The following is a 19,046-nucleotide window of genomic DNA, read 5'->3' as shown; positions in this document are numbered from 1 at the left end:
GATTGTTTGTCTATATGGATTGGATTTTCTTCCTATTACTCATGCCTCATAATTAGATATTTCATACTTTCGTTAAGTTGTTAGATGGAGTATGCTTTTTAGATGATGAATAGTAGTTTAGCGATCCGAATCTCTATATGGTAGACAATTAGAATTAGTGATTATAAAATTGCTTTATCTAGAACATCATCCGGAATCCAAATAGTTCATTATATTGGATCCCGAGTAAATACAAAATAGATTTAAGTAATTAAGTGCTTGTTTTATAAAGTGAAATTATGTGGTGGATTTTATAACCTTAGATATCCTCTTACCTCTCTCTTAGTTAGTTTATTTAGTTTTATTCGTTTTCTTATTTCTTACATATCAATCATCAAATCCATGAAGTGGGGTGTGTGTGTGTTAGTCTAAGTTAGCTATTGACATTTTGATTATTGGGTTAAACTCGCCGTCAATATCCGAAGTGCCTACTTATCCCTTGGGACGATACTCGATCTTATTTTCAATACTATAACTTGACCCCGTATACTTGCGGGAATAGACCTATTTTTGGGCCCATCAAAAGTCAGGGAAAAAAACCCACTTATATACAAGTAGAAATCCCAAGCAATCAAAACCAACAAAGTTCTAAGATACCTCAGATCACCAACCAGGGTTTAAGAGCATTGCAACTAAAAAAGGGTTTAAGAGCAAAACATCAATGATATTTTGATAAGCTATATTCAGTTGTAGCAAGATGTACTTCTAAACTGCTCCTAGACATGCATAAGCACAAACTGAAATCTAAAGTACAAGCGGCTCCGGTTTCAAGCAGTTTTGGTTCCTGTACAGAATGGAACTAGGATGACAAGGGAATTATAGAACTGAACTTGTAAATTCTTCGTTTTCGGAAATGGGCACTATAAATTTCTTTATTTTCACAAAATTTCATGACAATTTTATTATATATATGATAAACATAGTTTCAATTTGTTGCAAACAATACAGGAATTTCAAGAATTCAACTCATGCTTATTCAATGAAACAAAAAAAGAGAGAGAAAAATGGTGCAAAACGAAAACTTGCAACGGAATGAAGAAAAGCGGGAACGTTTACCGGCCTCTTTTTAGAAGCTTCCTCCACCAAATCATACCAAGGAATGGCCCATTCCTCTACAGATATTTTCTCGCAAGGGCTCGAACTTTTGTATCAAAGTGGGACGATGTAATGCGTGAACCAGGTAAGTATAGAGGGTTAAGAAGTATCTGTCAATTTATGAGTGAAGTTAGCGGTAACTAATCATCAGACGATAGAGGTCGTAACAAATGAAGGAATCGAGATTGTTGACACCTAAAGTTTAATCAAATTTTTGACATCTTAGCTGAAATCGTAGTACCAGACAAAGTAAATTTAAAGTTGAATTCTCATTACTTATTTTAGGAAAGAGACCTAAAAAAATTTGGAAAATGGAGTTTGGGTTCTTAATCGCTAGGTCCATGTCTAAATGTTAACAGAGAGTTGAGTGCCATAAACAGTATAGCAATTTAGTTTATAAAGTTGAGGTCCTCATGATCCTAATGCGTCATTATAGTTGGCAATCAAATGTCTAAGTTGGTTAACCTCAAGACCCAAGACTAACTTTGATTCTCGATATTTAGCTAGGACTTGTTGGAAGATAAAACTATATATTCAGTTTACTTTCTCAAATAGAAAAAAGTAATAATATTACCTTTATATAGAGCTCATGAACCTCTTGGAAGAAGCTTTTTATCCCGTCTTCATTACGTGAGTCATGAAGCAGCATTAATCGGGTGTGTATTCTATTCACTTGGTCAAGGAAATTTCACAACATAATAGGATGCCACAAAGATAAAACAAGTTTGCGTGATATGAAAATGTCAACTATCGACTAAAATTGAAGCACACGGAAAAAGCATGGTCATGAACAATAATGAAATGTAAATCATTATTTGATTATTTCTAATAACTATCTCTAACCATAGGGAAAACTTTCAACTTTAAGTTCAAAATGCCAAAAGCATTACGCCAATTTCGAAGGTCAATGCATAGTGAAAACTCAAAATTTAATATAACTTCAAGGCCAATTTAAGTATTTAGAAATAAAACCACCAAGTAACATATTCCAATATAAGTAGGATATGACCTGCAGTAACATATGCTGACACCACCAAATCGTTGAATCTATCAGTTGCCTTCAAGAACCTATATCGAAAGAAGAGAGACAAATATGATTAGTGAGCTGCAAGAAGATAAACCTTCCCACTTCCCATAAATAAGAAAAGAAAAGGAATATATAAACTAACATAGCACTTGTAGTCCACGCAACATCCTCAACAATATCCAATGCTGCATGTATTATGAATTGGTGTTGTTGCGCAGCTTCTTCTTTCTGTCACATGGAAAATGAGGGGACTGAATATGAGGCCAAGACTGAAATACAAAAAGCTTCAAAGAATATGGACTGAAAAAGAAAACCAAAAGAATGATACCACGTCACAGTTAACGAAAATCAAGAAAAGAAGTTCCAAGGTGAGGCAAAAGTCATATTTTAATGCATTTCATAAGGCAGTGTGGTATGACATCAAATCTTCGTTTTCTTACCTTATCTAACGAATACTGCATATGAGTAGTTGAGAAAACAATTCTCTAAAGAATCAAGGTACTATCTAAGGATTGAAGGTAATTTTTGTTTATGAAGTACTTCGTTTGTTGAAATATGGATAAGAAAATGCTGCATTTCTTTTTTTGCTTCGATCATTTCCTGAGTTCAGAGTTTTGATCATAGCATACTGGAGAAGGGGCAGTTCGCTTATCTCTTTAGCTGTGGGGTTAAGATCGAGTTTCTCTCGACTCTGCTCGGGAAATGGGCTTGGGTTCAGTTTGTCTGCTTTCGAAAAAGATAAGGACCCTGTCTTGAGACAGACTACATACCCGTCAGTGAACCTTTTTCTATATTTGAGAAAGCATGTATTCATGCAAATAATAGGCTCTTTAATTTGTTAATAAGCACTCCTAGACAACCTAGATCACACCATATGTGATTTTTCCAATACACGATGTGATAAGCTCTTGGCCCCTCAGTTAATATCCAACTTCATGCTTTGAAGTGAGGGGCCAAGAGATTAAGCTCATGAAGTTAGTTCTTTTGAAAAAGCTTCCTCGGGCCAAAGTTACCACCTCGTGCTTTGAATGGAACCTAAGTTCAATAAGCAAAGCTACCGAACATATATGGTATGATTTGGAAACTACACGTCTTAAACAAACATACATATACCCTTTACGAGGAACTCATGCGGCTATTGACCCAACTAAGCATTGTATTCCGATAAGGGGAAATATGCACATTTAATGAAGAGAAAATCATACTTTAAGTAGAGTGCCCACTTCAGCTTCATATATTGGGATATAGTTCTTGCTCACAATGATGAAACAAGCAGTTGTTGCCATTCCAATTTACTTCAAACTGCAAAAACAAGAGACAATCAAGTGTTTCAATTACCTTAATTTTGAGTAAACAATCAAAATCTTCTAAATAGTTTCAAAATCTGAATCTTCAAAATGCTCAATTACATTATACACAAAATCTATAAAAATTCTGTTACAATTACACTTTTCTAAGACATGGGTATTTGAAAAAATGAACAAGATAACAAAGATTAAACAAATACCCAGACTTGAAGATAACAAAATCGAAAAAGGATTAGGTATTCATTAGTAAGTTTGATCTGAACAAGTCAAGAACACCAATCAACAAAAAGTAATCTTTTTAATACTCAGAAATTATAATCGTTGGAGAAAAAAGTAAATTGGAAATCAGAAAGAGGGGAATTCAGTGAACTAACCTTTTTCTTTTGGCTGATCTCGATTTTGTATCCGTAAATGAAATTCGCCAGACTAAAATTAAGCAATTATAATTGATAATTAAGCAATAGGTTAAATATTTAATTGCAAGAACGAGTTCAATTTGGAGAATTATAAGTGGAAAAGGGAGTAGAAATGGAAAAGGGAAATAAAAGTAGAAAACAGAGATGGTGTAATTAGGTATATCAGATCTGAATCACATGGAAATGGAATAGATTGAAGAATGATAACGAAACAGACCGGCCCGACCGCCTAAAGATTTGCCTTAGGGTTAGCCTATACGACCGGTCCGAGTCCGAAGGCCTCCTGCCAAAACTGAGCTAGCTATGGTGGGCTAGACTTTGAATGCATATGGTCATTCCAATTTTATTTTCTTTTGCTAGAAAAAACATTAATATATCTGTGTAACTTAATGGAGTAGTATAATAATCTTATATGACCATTTCTTTTTCTTTTGGGAGAAGGATGGATATATTTGTGTCATATAAGCGATTTAAGTGGGGTTTAACGCATAATAAATCATAACATTTGAAGATGATTACTGCAAAACTACTTGATCGATAACGAGTGAGGGTTTTATCGCATTAAAAAGTGTTGATCTTTTGGCCTGAAGTTGTCTATGTAACGAGCTGAAACAAATGATCAACCCACGAAATTTGTTTTTATGGATAGATTGAAATTGGTGAATAAAGTTATATCTCAGACCAAATACGTAGATAATAGAGTTCCCGAAGTTGTAAAAGCCTGAGAGATCTCATAAAGGAGCTGAATAAACAATTGAAAATAAATACATATATATAAACTTATAATCTAAACTTCTAATATCGTTGATGGTCATATATGAAAGTCCCTAACGCTTCTGAGGTTGGAAGGTGATTTTGATAAAGATTAGTCTTTTACATGAACAAAATGTACTCTCATTTTTTAGAATGTAATATATATATAGATCATTTCTATCATTACCACATAAACCTAGAAGATTTCCTCACACTAGTATATATGTGAAATTCTAAGGTGAACTATGATCAATAATATTGACTTCCTGAGTGCTCAGATATATATATATAGGACCTACTATGCTCTTTTAAAAGTTTTAAGTTCAAGAAACAGAAGACAACATACACAAAGTGGTGGGTTGGAAATTTGGTTGTAAATGTGTAATGTCCTAATCACAAGGTCAAGAGAATGGTAGATTTGATCAATTTTATACTCAAAATGTTAACTAGATTATGTTGGTATCCAGTCACCTACCTTAGGACTTATGAGTTCCCACATTTTATGGGCTAACAATCTACTCACTTGAATTTTAATTAAATTTTCGTAATGCTAAACACGTATATACCAATTAAAAAAATTTATGATGCTAAGGCACTTTGTCGAAAAGGGCCCGTTTATTTTGATTTGGTAAGACCTTTTTTTTCTCTCCTGCTTAGATTTTAATTTTTGGAGAATAAAAGTTTAAAAATTTAACAAAACAAAGATTGTTATAATGATAACTTTATAAAATATACTGATGGAAAAGAATGTCAATGAAACAGTTTTAATAGTAAAATAGTGAGATAACAATCAATTTAATTGGTAATTGTACATCTTTGATCTTTGTTACTTGTCAATTCAAGGGATTATATAAGAGATTCTAATCAAGGGATTATATAAGAGATTCTAATCATCTCATGAAAGGAAAGCTCAAAGAAGATGGAAGAATAGGAAGGTGGGGATCAATTAAGGCAGACATTAGAATAATAAATTGACAAGTGGTGCTTAAAATAGGAGAAAATTCGTTGATATCAAAGTCTGCCTTCTTGTTGTGTGAATATGTAAACACCTCCTTCTAGAAGATTTGACCTTTTCTCACTCTCTTTCTTTTTTTTAAAAGATTTTTATTTATTTTGTTTCATGCCATCTTTTCTTTTTATTGAAGAGCAATATGATTGAGGTGTATTTCAACAAAAAGAAAAAAAAGTATGATTGAGTTGTAGTGGGCTAACTACTTGGGAAAAAGTTCTCTATAGCAAGTCCAACCTTAAGAGTTCAACAAAAAAAAAAAAAAAAAAAGTCCAACCTTAAGGGACCGAGAATTCACAATTTAAGTTTGGTCGTCTGCCTCTAAGATCCAATCTGGGGTGCTTGGAGTTGAGCCGGTGCTCAGTCTCAAACAACCGTCAGTCGACTCTTAATCTAGAGTCGATTGAAGACTTCTCTCCAACGGTCATGTAGTGGATTTCCATGACTGTTGGATTTTCCTCAACGATCAAAATTTGGAAATTAAAAAGAATTATTTCGAAAATAGTTTACACGCGTATTTTGCACTGACATAAGATCACACATTAAGAGCCTACTGAATGCTTCTCTCCAACGGTCATGTAGGGGATTTCCATGACAGTTGGATTTTCCCGAACGATCAATATTTGGAAATTAAAAAAAAATTATTTCGAAAATAGTTCACACACGTATTTCGCACTTACATGAGATCACACACGTTTTTTCGCATCACTCACAAATAATCCACACACGTGTTTGGCACATGCATCAATTTTAGACCTAAACTCATCTCGAGTTGAAGTTGATTTGCACCTACCAAGTGATTTTAAGCATAAGCCCCTCTTCCCAGTTGCTTTAGTAAAGATGATAGACGTGTAAAAATGTACCATCCTCTCACTTACACAATAATAGACAATTTTAATCCAAAGTGAGTTAAAACAACGGCCAACCATGAACATATCTTCATTTGAGACTCCATTTGCAAATAACAAAGTATAAGACGTATCTATGACAAACTTATTGGTTTATAAGAGCATCTCCATTGCAAACACTCAAATTGAAAAATTTAGAGTGTAACCTAAGATTTTTTTGATTTTTTTGTAAAAAACACTATCTAATGCGACACTCAATTTGGATCTCAAAATGACGTGACATCATTTAATGTTGAATATCTCAAGAAGAAACTCAATATTTAAGATTTCTTTTTAGGATCTCAATTGGTCACCCAATATTAAAAGCAAATCTAACCATCTAGGAAATGACACCTAAGTTATTTTTAAGTTTTTAGATTGTTGCATTGGAGATGTCTTTTGAATTGAGGATATCCTCAACATTGACGTCTAAGAAAGAGAAACTCAATTAAGCCTCGACACATAGGACAATCTAAATTTTTTTTAGTTTTGCATTGGAGATGCTATAAGTCTTTATACAAATACTTCTACCTAATATGATGTTTCACTAACTAAAAACTTTGAGATGATCAAACGATGAAAAATAGCACATCTACTGTTTGCACCTAAATTATTGGTAGGTGCAAAGTAATTTTCTTCCCTAAGCAATTAATGTAACAGTTACGCATTGAAAGCTAGAGTTTTTGAAAGTGTTTGTTTTCTATATCGCCCGGGGAACGCGTATCTTTATACTGAAATGATATAGAAATGTCGAAAATCTCTAGTGAACATGAACTAATAAGAATAATGAGCCATCAAGAGTTATGCCCAACTAGAATATCTCTATCTTGACGATAAAAGTCTCTGCTCTGATCCTCGATGACTATTTGGGTCTAAGTTCGACTTTGACTTTTTGATATATTTGAATCATTTCGAAAAATTTGTTTATCATAATCTCGACTCTGCCCTTACGTGTGGACTCTGGGGTCTCTGGCGGGGACACAAAAGACTTAAACAGGGAATGAAAACTAATGTCCTTGAAGTAGAGTAATCTGGGACAGATCTTTGATTAGATTTTAGATCCACCGACGATCTAACTTCATTCAAGTAGGTCCTACATTATTATGATGATGTGGCGTCACTTCATACGTTTGATTATTCATTCAGACAGGTAACTCTGCCTCCAATTATGACATTGCTTGGTTGCTTGCTCCCTCTTTTATGTACTCACTCTATTAGCCGCCCTCTCTCTAGCTTCTCTCTCTACATTGACTCTCTATCTTCTCTCTCTAAAACATGAATTCTTGTTAATACAGATGCCAGAAGAGCTAAACCAAACAACCTTCTAAAAGTTCATATCTTTATGTATTGACAAATCAAGTAAGTTCCCATGAAACAAAACCCCCCATAATCTTAAACCCACTTGATTTTGCTATTACAACTGTAATCTACCCTTTGGGTTTTGTTGTTGTTATTGTTTTCAATCTCTTTGTTGTTATAATTTTATGACGAGAAGATTGAAATTTGTTGAAGATTTTAGAATACATACTAACTTAAAAGATGCTTTTGGGGAAGGGGACTATTAATGTCTTATTTTGATCCCTTTCTCCTTGAATTCATCATTTGATTATTGAACCCTCATCATTTTTTCTTTACCAAATCCAATCTGATCTTAAATCAAACCTACCCATCTCTAATAAAAACCCCAATTTAAAGATTTTGTCTTTCCAAATGGATCAAGAACAACAAAATCTACCCACTACTACTACCCAAGTTCAGAATTTTCAAACTTCTTCATCTATTAGAAGTTTTTCAACCAAATCTAAAGTCTCTGGAAGACATTCAATTGATGAGGTGAACTCTTTTATGTCTGCAACTTCTTCTATTGAGAGCTTCAACCTTTCAGGTTCTAGGCCAGTTATTCCTATTAGGTATGGGTCGAGGGGAGCTGATTCTGAGGGATTTAGTAGGTCACTTAGGGAGATCAATGATGAAGATGCAAGACTTATATTTTTAAATGATCCTGAGAAAACGAACGAGAAGTTCGAATTCGCAGGTAATTCTATTAGAACAAGCAAGTATTCATTACTAACTTTCTTGCCCCGAAACTTGTTCGAACAATTTCATCGAGTTGCATATATCTATTTCCTTGTTATTGTCGTCTTGAATCAGCTCCCTTTTCTTGCTGTATTTGGTTCTGCGGCTTCTGCACTACCATTAGCATTTGTACTACTTGTTACTGCTGTTAAAGATGCTTATGAGGATTGGAGAAGGCGTCGTTCTGATCAAATCGAGAACAATAGGATAGCTTTGGTACTTATAAATGGTGAGTTTCAAGAGAAGAGATGGAAGGAGATTCGGGTTGGTGAGATACTAAAAGTTTCTGCAAATGATACACTTCCTTGTGATATGGTATTGTTATCTACTAGTGATCAAACTGGAGTTGCTTATGTACAAACAATTAATTTAGATGGAGAATCGAACTTGAAAACTCGATATGCAAAACAAGAGACACTCTCGAAGATGCCCGAGAAAGATGGGATCGCAGGGTTGATCAAATGTGAACGACCGAATAGAAACATTTACGGGTTCCAGGCAAACATGGAGATTGATGGGAGAAAGGTTTCCCTTGGGCCTTCGAATATTATTCTTCGTGGTTGTGAGCTGAAAAACACATCATGGGCAGTTGGAGTTGCTGTTTATGCTGGCCGTGAGACTAAGGCAATGCTTAATAACTCAGGAGCCCCATCTAAGAGGAGTCGATTGGAGACAATTATGAATCGGGAGATTATAATTCTTTCACTATTTCTCATTGCCTTGTGCGCGATTGTCACTGCGTTTAGTGGCGTTTGGCTGGTCAGTAATAGTGATGAGCTTGATGTCTTACCGTATTTTAGGAAGGCGGATTTCACTAAGGGCACAGAAGATAGTTATAGCTTCTATGGAATTGGAGCAGAAACAGTCTTCAGGTTTCTCCAGTCAATTATTGTGTTTCAGATTTTGATCCCAATTTCTCTGTACATATCAATGGAGATGGTCCGTCTTGGACAGGCCTATTTCATGATTCGGGATAAAAATATGTATGACGAAGCCTCAAATTCGAGATTCCAATGCAGGGCTTTGAACATAAATGAGGATCTTGGACAGATAAAGTATGTGTTTTCGGACAAAACTGGAACACTAACTGAAAACAAGATGGAATTTCAATGTGCAAGTATAGGAGGAGTAAGTTATGATGGAGGAAAAGCTCAACCTCTTGGAGAGCAAACTGAATATTATGTCCGAGGTAGTACGCTTACCGTCGTCTTCAGATAATTTCCGACCGATCAAAACGAATATTAACTTTACTTGTTTGTTATTAGTGGATGGGCAGGTTTTGAAGCCGAAGATGAATGTAAAGATTGACCCAGAGCTCCAACGGCTATTGAGAAGTGGGAAACAAACAGAGGAAGGGAACTACTTGTACGATTTTTTTCTTGCTCTTGCTGCTTGCAACACGATTGTCCCTCTTGTTGTGGAGACAGAAGATCCTGACGTGAAGTTGATCGATTATCAAGGTGAATCTCCTGACGAGCAAGCGTTGGTTTATGCAGCTGCTACTTATGGCTTTATGCTTATAGAACGAACATCTGGGCATATTATCATCGATATCCTAGGAGAAAGACTTCGGTAATTAATCTTCATTATTTCATTGCTAATGTAATCATAACCCTACTAGTTATCTTGGTGTGACGGTGAGTGATATCACACCACAGGATTTAGCCATTTAGGTACCATTAGACTGCACTTTGCTTAGTTCCACATGTCACATGGTTTTTTCTTGGCATGGGCCTTCCCTAGACCACACTAGCCCCTGGGCATTTCCACCAGTCAGCCTTGCACGATGCCTCCCAAAAGGCCAACCAATATATCCCAGGTCTATAAAGTCTTTCTAACCATTGTGGGCCTATGCATGTGGTACTAACTTTTTGGGGTAATGAAAATGTGACTTTTGGTTCGCGTCATCTACCACAACTTGTGGTAATGGTGTATGTGGCGATAATCTGCCAGTTAGTAGTTTTTCATAGTAGAATGTTAGGTGTGCTATTGGTTCAACTTTAAATTTTGACTATCAGCTAATGTATATGCAGGTTTAATGTTTTGGGTATGCATGAATTCGATAGTGACCGGAAAAGAATGTCAGTTATAGTAGGCTGCCCGGATAAGAGTGTGAAAATATTTGTGAAAGGGGCAGATAGTTCAATGTTTAGCATAATCAACAAATCAACAAAAACCAACCTTCATCGCGCAACAGAAGATCATCTTCACGCCTACTCCTCATTGGGTCTGAGAACTTTGGTCATTGGAATGAGGGAGCTGAGTGTTGCAGAATTTGAGAATTGGCAATCTGCTTATCAGAAAGCTAGTACTGCGTTAATGGGTCGAGCAAGCTTACTCCGTTCAGTTGCTGTTGATTTGGAACAGAATGTTCATTTGTTGGGAGCCTCAGCCATTGAAGATAAGCTTCAGCAAGGTGTTCCTGAAGCCATTGAATCAATGAGGCAAGCTGGAATAAAAGTGTGGGTCTTGACAGGCGACAAGCAAGAAACTGCCATATCAATTGGTTATTCTTGTAAGCTTTTAACTAATGAGATGACCCAAATTATAATAAACAACACTTCCAAGGAATCTTGTAGAAAGAGCCTAGAAGATGGGAAGAACATGTTGAAGAAGCTCATGGCGATATCTGCCCGTGATCTTAGTAATGGCGGGAGTCGTAAAATTTCTCTCGCTCTGATCATTGACGGTACTAGCCTTGTCTATATTCTCGAGTCTGAGTTGGAAGAAGAGGTAAATCTTTATAAACTTTCAAACTGTAATTCTTTGACTTCATTTTTTTCCCGCTTAAGTCTGATCTGAATTTGCTGTTCGTTTGATACTGCAGCTGTTCCAGTTAGCCACAGAATGTACAGTAGTCCTGTGTTGCCGGGTAGCTCCATTACAAAAAGCTGGAATTGTTTCCCTCATAAAGAACAGAACCGATGACATGACCCTTGCCATTGGAGATGGTAAGCATTTATTTAGTTGCTATCATTGTTCGTATTACTCTCACATCTCAAGAAAGTTGATCGATATGCAATTCATTTGGTCCTTTTAATTACTTTTTTGCAGGTGCTAATGATGTTTCAATGATCCAAATGGCTGATGTGGGAATTGGCATCAGTGGTCAAGAGGGAAGGCAAGCCGTTATGGCATCAGATTTTGCCATGGGCCAGTTTAGATTTTTGGTTCCGCTATTGTTGGTCCATGGACACTGGAATTACCAACGTATGGGATATATGATTCTGTACAACTTCTATAAGAATGCTGTATATGTGGTCATGCTATTCTGGTTAGTACTTCTCGATCTAATTCAATCTTCTTAGGTGGTGTTTGCGTTTTTGTTGTCTCGATGGACTCGCACGAGTCTGAATTGTCTAAATCTGGCACCACCTCTATCTTATTACTTTTCTTATATATTTACCCATTCCAAGTTTGATTTATTATCATATTTTTCTGTTTATGACGGCTGATATGTGTATCTTCTCTAACAGGTTTACACTATATACTACCTTCACGCTAACAACAGCCATTAATGAATGGAATAGTGTGCTCTATTCTGTCATCTATGCTTCATTGCCGACTGTCATTGTTGGGATTCTTGACAAGGATTTGAGCCGGAAAACATTACTAAAATACCCTCAGCTTTACGGAGCTGGTCAAAGACATGAGAGCTACAATCTGAAGTTATTTTTGATTACTATGATCGATACTGTGTGGCAAAGTGTGGTGCTCTTCTTTGTTGCTTTTTTTGCTTATAGACAAAGTACAGAAGACCTTTCTAGCATTGGAGATCTATGGACAATTGCAGTGGTAGCACTGGTAAATATTCATCTGGCCATGGATGTATTTCGATGGTCATGGATTACTCATGCAGCCATATGGGGATCTATAGTTGCAACATTCATTGCTATCGTCATTATTGATGCTATACCTTTATTACCCGGCTACTGGTAATTCCCTTTTTTCTCTCTATCACTTGCATTTATAAGTTATATGTGAATCTCATATGATACGAGTTTGATTTTGTCCTCCCAAGTCCCATGCTCACTGTCGTCGAACTAATCCCCCATATCAATGGCAGATCTTCAATGGCCAATTGGGTTTCGGTTGATCCAAACTACCAATAAAAAGATGCTGATTTGCACATTCAATTTTCTTCCTTGCAGGGCTATCTTTCACGCAGCAAGTACTGCATCGTTTTGGTTTTGCCTATTTTCCATCCTAATCGCGGCATTAGTTCCTCGTTTCGTTATAATGGCTTTCAGTCAATATGTATTTCCGTCTGATATTCAAACCGCCAGAGAAGCTGAAAAGTATAACCGTCAAAGAGAATCTACACAAGTAGAAGTAGAAATGAATCAAATCTCTGACCCTCCACGATAGAAGAAGATAAAGTGTTTTTGTTCCTTTACAAGTTTGAAAAATTCTTTTGTTCTTTGTTAGATAATGTGTGTATAAAAATCACATTTTTCAGGTTGCTTCTTCGGTTGCTTTTGTGCACCCTAGTTGCAGGCTTTGTTAGCTACGCCAAGGGTAGAGTTTTGATGTTGTCAAATTATGTACTGTATTTTACATTGTTAGATTTCTTGTAAATTCAATGATAATCAGCAATATTTATACCCTTTGGAAGCAGAGATACAGAACTGTTGCATGGTTATGTATTAGATAGAGTTAATTCCTATATGGCCCCCTACTTTGTGACCAGCTTCCTTTATGGCCCCCTTTTTTTCGTAAATTCAAATATGACCCCCTATTTTCAGGTAAACGTCATTACTACCCTTCTTAATAATAAATTTAAAACATTAAAAAAAAATATTTCCACCTCACCCCTCTCTCTCTCCACCTCATCTCTCCCTACACCTCACCCCTCTCTCTCTCTCTCCAACTCACCCCTTTCTTCTCCGGCAAGGTGGCCGGCCGGAAAATTTTTCCGGCCGGCCACCTTCAAACCTAAAAAAAAAAAATTTCTCTCTCCTCTCTCTCTCTAAATTTTTTTAAAAAAAAAAAAATAATCTCTCAACTCTCTCTCTCTAAAATCAAATCCAGGGTTCCACACCAATGAACCATACCCAAAAACCCACAAGACCATGGTTTTATATCTGCAAAAAAAAATTACAAGATTTAAGCTCTTCTATCCTCAACAATCAAATACCCATTGTTCATGACAAAATAGTGGTCCTTCCTGATTAGGAAGAAGTATTTTTTCATCTCAGATGGTGAAGGAGATGAACCAACAAACTAGATTCTAAACCCTTAACCTGCCTATACATTAACAAACTAATAACTAACCCTTAAAAGGGATGATTAAGCTTATGAAAGTAATTCCAGTTTATAGGTGAAAAACTGGTTTTAATTAGAGAGAATTTAATCAGTAAAAAAGGGTTTAACCAACTAATCTCCAATAATGAGATTGCGATTTGCAAGAAATAAAATGTAAAAAACTTTGTTACAGTTGGAAGTGCAGAAATGGGGATTTATTAATTTCTTTGAATGATGGTTTGTAGAGAGAGAGAGAGAGAGAGAAAAGGTGAGAGGATATGATGAAAGGGGAAGCAAGAAAAACAGAAAAGCAGGAATATTTTGGAATAAAGTTGTTGAAATCCATCCAGGATTTGCGTATTAAAAAAACACAAGATGAGTGTACTAAAACAGTACCCACCTCCTTATAACTTTATTGTGAAAAACCATTAAAAGCTTTACCTTCTTCTTCTTCTTCAACAACAATAAAAATCTCTGCTACAAATTAAGCTTAATTTTGTAATAATCTAGTACTACAAATTTCAGTTCTTACCAGGCCTTCTCCTTATAACTTTGTAATAAAAAGCCATTAAAAGCTTAACCTTCTCCTTATAACTTTGTTCACGAACAGACCTTCAAAGGTCTGCCGTGAACAGACCAGATCGGTCTGTTCACGGCTCCGGCGAAGGGAAACCCCCTTCGCCGGAGTTTTTAGAGAGAGAGAGAGATGAGAGGAAAAAATTTTTTTTTTTTTTTTTTTGGAGGTCGCCGGCCGGAAAATTTTCCGGCCGGCGACTATATTCGGAGAAGATGAAGGTGAGTCGGAGAGAGAGAGAGGAGTGAGTTGGATAGAGAGAGAGGTGAATTGGAGAGAGAGAGAGAGGGGTGAGTTGTAGAGAGAGATGAGGTGGAGAGAGAGAGGGTGAGGTGGAAATAAGTTTTTTTAAATGTTTTAAATTTAGAATTAAGAAGGGTAGTATTGACATTTACATGAAAATAGGGGGCCATATTTGAATTTACGAAAAAAATGGAGCCATAAAGGAAGCTGGTCACAAAGTAGGGGGCCATATAAGAATTAACTCTATTAAATATTACAATTTCTCTCCGCTATTCTTTGTTCTCATTTCAAGGAACCTTCAACTCGGAAAAAGTTATGGAGTCTATGAAAAGAGTAATGGGTTTTTTCGCTGCTCAAATAAATCTAAGTTACTCTGGAAATCATGAACACTAGAAACAAATTCGAGTATAAAATGTGAATTAAGCAAAGAAAGTCTAGATATACAACTAAATGAGCTACAGGATCGAAACTAATAACAGAAAAGTAAAAAATACTATGTCAAAAAGCACTCCGATTTTGGATGTTTACCTGATCTTCACAGAAGTTGAAATAAACGAACCGCTTAAATTGCCAAGTATGTAGATTTCAGGACTTAGAATAACAGTGTCACTGTAAAACTATGAAGTATTAATAACAGCTGATCATTCTCTCTCTCTCTCTCTCTCTCTCTCTCTCTCTCCACTGTACATACAAAACTCTTAAACAATGACTAACATGTCAGATTTCTTGGTTGATTTAGAAAAACTGCAAATAGCTATCGATTTCTGTTTTACCTGTATATGTCGAAGTAAATCCCATGACAGGCAAAGGAGTAGGAAATCGGTTCATTCAGCACCATGTAGTGTGTGACATTTACTGGAATAAATTGGAGCCTTTAGGTGCTTTCCTGGAACGACTGTGACCGAGAATAAGCGGCGGGGTTTGCACGCAAGACTTGGGCAGCATCTAGAGTATGACATTTGCCGTCTGTCTTTGGCTGGAAAGCTTTGAAAACACCATTGGTTTTCCCAGGTTCATCTTGATCAGGTTTGATACCTAAAGTAGCCCAAATAGAACTCTTTGCAGCATCATCGGGGTCGTCGATTCTCAGTGTCTTGGGAGCCCAAAGGCATTTTTCTGGTTTCTTTTCTTCTTCTGGATTTACGTCTCTCGAATGCTTTCCTAGTAAAGTTGGAGAACAATTACCTGAACAGCCACTATTGCTGGTGGAAGACGTCGGAGCTATGCTACTACTAGTGGGCCCAGCCCACGGCACATTCCATGCTCCAGTTGGCCAAGTAGGCATGCAGCTCCAATAGGTAGGAGGCACGAAAGGAAAAGGAACAGTTTGTGGGCAAAATACAGGAGCAGCTGCCATGATTGATGTTGGAACCCACTGAGCTGGATTCGGGTTACCACTCTCTGGTCCAGAAACCATGTCAGACGAGCAATGACCCATCATTGCCACCGGAACTACATTATTCCAGCCCGAGTTCCAAGGGTAAGCCCACGGAGGACCCGGATAAAACTGCATAGGATGTGTTGGAGGAGTAAGCCCAACACAACTTCCAGGCAACCCACCGTGCTCTACTCGAGGGATGTTGTGAGGAAATTCGCCATTACGGCTAGAAGAAGCCGTTATAGAAGATCCGCACGAGGATGGATCTTCCCCGTCATCTATACACACCAAAGGACCCATCTCAATGTCCTTTTTATGCTCATCAAGATTCAAAGTATTTGCCATAGATTCACAAAGAGGTGTTGAAACAGCAGAAACCTCACTACACTTGTCTACTTGAGAAGCCGATATACCACCAGAGGATATCATTAGTTGACGACATTGTGGGTCCAAATGCTTGTTCTTTCGCCTTCCAGCCCCAACGGGAACATTTCTCATTGTTCCTCCAGCAGTCCAATATCTCTGGCAGTTTCTGCAGAAGTGTCTTGGTTGACTAACATTGTAATTGTTGTAGTAACAAAACTTAGTATCTAAGCTGTTGCAACGGGGACAAGGTATGATCTTGTCTGGTTTTTTAAGAACCTTTTCCTGGCTCGCTTTATCGTCCTCGAGCTGGTTCCCTTCGGGCTTAGTGGCTAAATGATCATTGTTATCTGGAATATGAGTTTGCTGGTTTTCTTCCTTCCCAACGTCACAGATAGAAGAGTTCTCTGGTTTACTACAATCTTCTGCAACAGGGGCATCATTATCTTCTTTGGTTTGTTCTCTACATCCATGCTGAAATACAAAATAAAATCCATTTAGTTATACATAGACAAAAGACTCGCTCACACGGTAACACCAAAGTAAACTAACCAATAACATTGTTTCAACTAAGGGAAAATGGCCAAAACTCCCCCAAATCAAATTTTCTTTTGTCAAAAAGAATCCATCTGTTTTTTCAGACTTCAGCTCTCCATGGAAGGTTAGAACAAATTCTTGAATGGTATGTAGGTTTCACATAGTTTCCACATGTTTGCGTAGTTGCCCAGGGAGGTGTCCAAAAAGTATTGACATGCCGCTTTAACCAGTACCGACAGTAACTTGGTCTTGGGGTAGTATCAGTGTATCACAACAATCAATTCTAGGACCGGACTCTTAATTTCCAATTCAAGATGTTTTTTCTGTATAGGTCAGCATCCTTTTAAAGGGAGTCTGAATCCAGAACGCCTCAAATGCTTGACCTTGAAGTCAGAAACAAAGTTCTAGACCACTCTAGCCAACGTTCTTTGGCCGAATTCAAGGTGTTGGCCAACAGTCAGTAATGAACATACTTGAAATTGGGGTGTCAGTAGCTGTTATTCCTTCTTTTGAACTCTTTTCCTCTTCGATCATGGGCATTCACCAAAAACTCTATCAAACATATCTTAACAACATAATGTTCGTACAAGTTGGGAGTGTGTATTAATGAAGATTAAGAGATTTCGACTACATCCACCAAGTCCAATTATCAGCAGAAAAAAGCTAAAATTTATATACTCCACTTAAGCCAAAACATATCCCAAATCTCTAATTACCACGTAAGAGAAAATGGGTGAACCTCTATCCATGAGGTATTGGTGCTATGTAGTTGGTCTCGGCCGAGAATCTCGGGTCTCGACTCGATCTCGGCCCTCTCCCGAGACGAGACTCGGCCGAGACACCGGATTAGGGTTTGGCCGAGAATCTCGGGTGTCTCGGCCGAGGTAGACCTAGACCGAGAACGAGACAAGATCTCTTAATTTCTTGGAACTTTTTTTTTGGCCTATTATTTGTTACCTTGTTAACTACTTATTATATTCTCAATCAATCTAAGATAAGTAGCAATATTATTATATAGATATTTTAAGTCTCTTGCCTTGTACAAACTTCGACAATTCTATAGAAACTTTGAAAATTCAAAGTAGATTAAAATATTTTTATTATGATAAGATTTTATTTGTTATGAATGATTGAAGTAGTTTTATGTTTAAAGTCTAGAAAATTCTGAGGTAATGAAAAGTCAGGTAATTAAGCTTATTACTTGGTACTTGTTAGCTATACATGTTGTCTCGGCCGAGTTTCTGGGTCCGTCTCGTCTCAGTCTCAGTCTCGGCCTTCGACCGAGACCAACTACATAGCATACAACTTCAATTTCCAATACAAGACTCTAATGAAGAAAAGTGAATTAACTACACAAAAATTGGATTTTTAACTCAAAAGTTCAGAAGCATTAGAATGGATAACTAAATAAGATCTAAATTAGAGAATCAAAAACCATTTAAAAGCAAAACTGAAAAGAGGGTTTTACTGGGATATCTGCTAGACACGAACTGAAAGTTTTGTAACAATCTCAAAATCAAAATCATATTTGGATGAAACCCATTAACCAAAACCTAAAAAAGGTACTAACTTTAGATAGAACATCTAAAGAAACAAACCCTCTAATTAAAAGATGATAGAAATGGTATTTATGAACAAAGATTAATATACCTTGACTTGAGAATCCACATGAAAACTCTGACAATCTTGATCAGATTTCTCTAGAAACAAACTATTAGTTAGAATCTGAGTTTCCTTTAATGGAATTGTCTTTCCAAACAACTTTATAGCCGGATCTTTCATCTCACACAACATTCTTTCTTTCTTACTTCTTTTCAAACCCCAAGTTTTCAAGTAGAAAGACAGAGAAAAAGGAAGAAGATGTTCAAGTCAGGTATTCTTTTTTGTTATATTTTAGAGAGAGAAAGTGTGTGTTGAAGTAAGAGAGAGAGAGAGAGAAAGTGTGTGTTGAAACTTCAAAGTTGAGTAATAAGAACCCTGAAAAAGTGAAAGGAAGTGTAAAGAGAAGAAGAAGAGATGAATGAAATTGAGATTTTGATTCACCGGGAAGACCGGGAACACCGGTTGGTAACTTGCCAAGCTGGGAATCCTAGTCAGC

The 19,046-nt window shown here is 36.7% G+C and overlaps 3 protein-coding genes across 3 annotated transcripts; 1 reads left to right on the top strand and 2 right to left on the bottom strand.

Annotated features, from left to right (window-relative positions):
• Positions 1–906: 906 nt before the first annotated feature.
• Positions 907–4,143, bottom strand: LOC147545439 (uncharacterized). Its single transcript, XM_086636926.1, has 6 exons — positions 3,843–4,143; positions 3,367–3,463; positions 2,304–2,389; positions 2,142–2,202; positions 1,709–1,795; positions 907–1,244 (listed from the first exon to the last, which is right to left on the bottom strand). Exons 2-6 carry the CDS (start codon positions 3,445–3,447, stop codon positions 1,152–1,154), a joined length of 408 nt encoding a protein of 135 aa, XP_086493052.1. The 5' UTR covers positions 3,448–3,463; positions 3,843–4,143; the 3' UTR covers positions 907–1,151.
• Positions 4,144–7,462: 3,319 nt separating this feature from the next.
• Positions 7,463–13,226, top strand: LOC147545438 (phospholipid-transporting ATPase 1-like). Its single transcript, XM_086633013.1, has 7 exons — positions 7,463–9,798; positions 9,875–10,181; positions 10,643–11,342; positions 11,437–11,560; positions 11,664–11,883; positions 12,086–12,544; positions 12,761–13,226. Exons 1-7 carry the CDS (start codon positions 8,244–8,246, stop codon positions 12,975–12,977), a joined length of 3,582 nt encoding a protein of 1,193 aa, XP_086489139.1. The 5' UTR covers positions 7,463–8,243; the 3' UTR covers positions 12,978–13,226.
• Positions 13,227–15,214: 1,988 nt separating this feature from the next.
• LOC147545437 (cyclic dof factor 1-like) lies at positions 15,215–19,046 on the bottom strand. Its single transcript, XM_086633012.1, has 2 exons — positions 18,599–19,046; positions 15,215–16,885 (listed from the first exon to the last, which is right to left on the bottom strand). The coding sequence occupies exons 1-2, from the start codon at positions 18,740–18,742 to the stop codon at positions 15,545–15,547; spliced, it is 1,485 nt and encodes a 494-aa protein (XP_086489138.1). The 5' UTR covers positions 18,743–19,046; the 3' UTR covers positions 15,215–15,544.

This window comes from Eschscholzia californica, unplaced genomic scaffold (assembly GCF_041429995.1).
Source record: "Eschscholzia californica isolate CP2 unplaced genomic scaffold, dmEscCali1.0.p SCAF_4, whole genome shotgun sequence".
NCBI lineage: Eukaryota > Viridiplantae > Streptophyta > Magnoliopsida > Ranunculales > Papaveraceae > Eschscholzia > Eschscholzia californica.
Note: the sequence above shows the minus strand (reverse complement) of the source record. Positions and strands in the feature narration are given on the sequence as shown.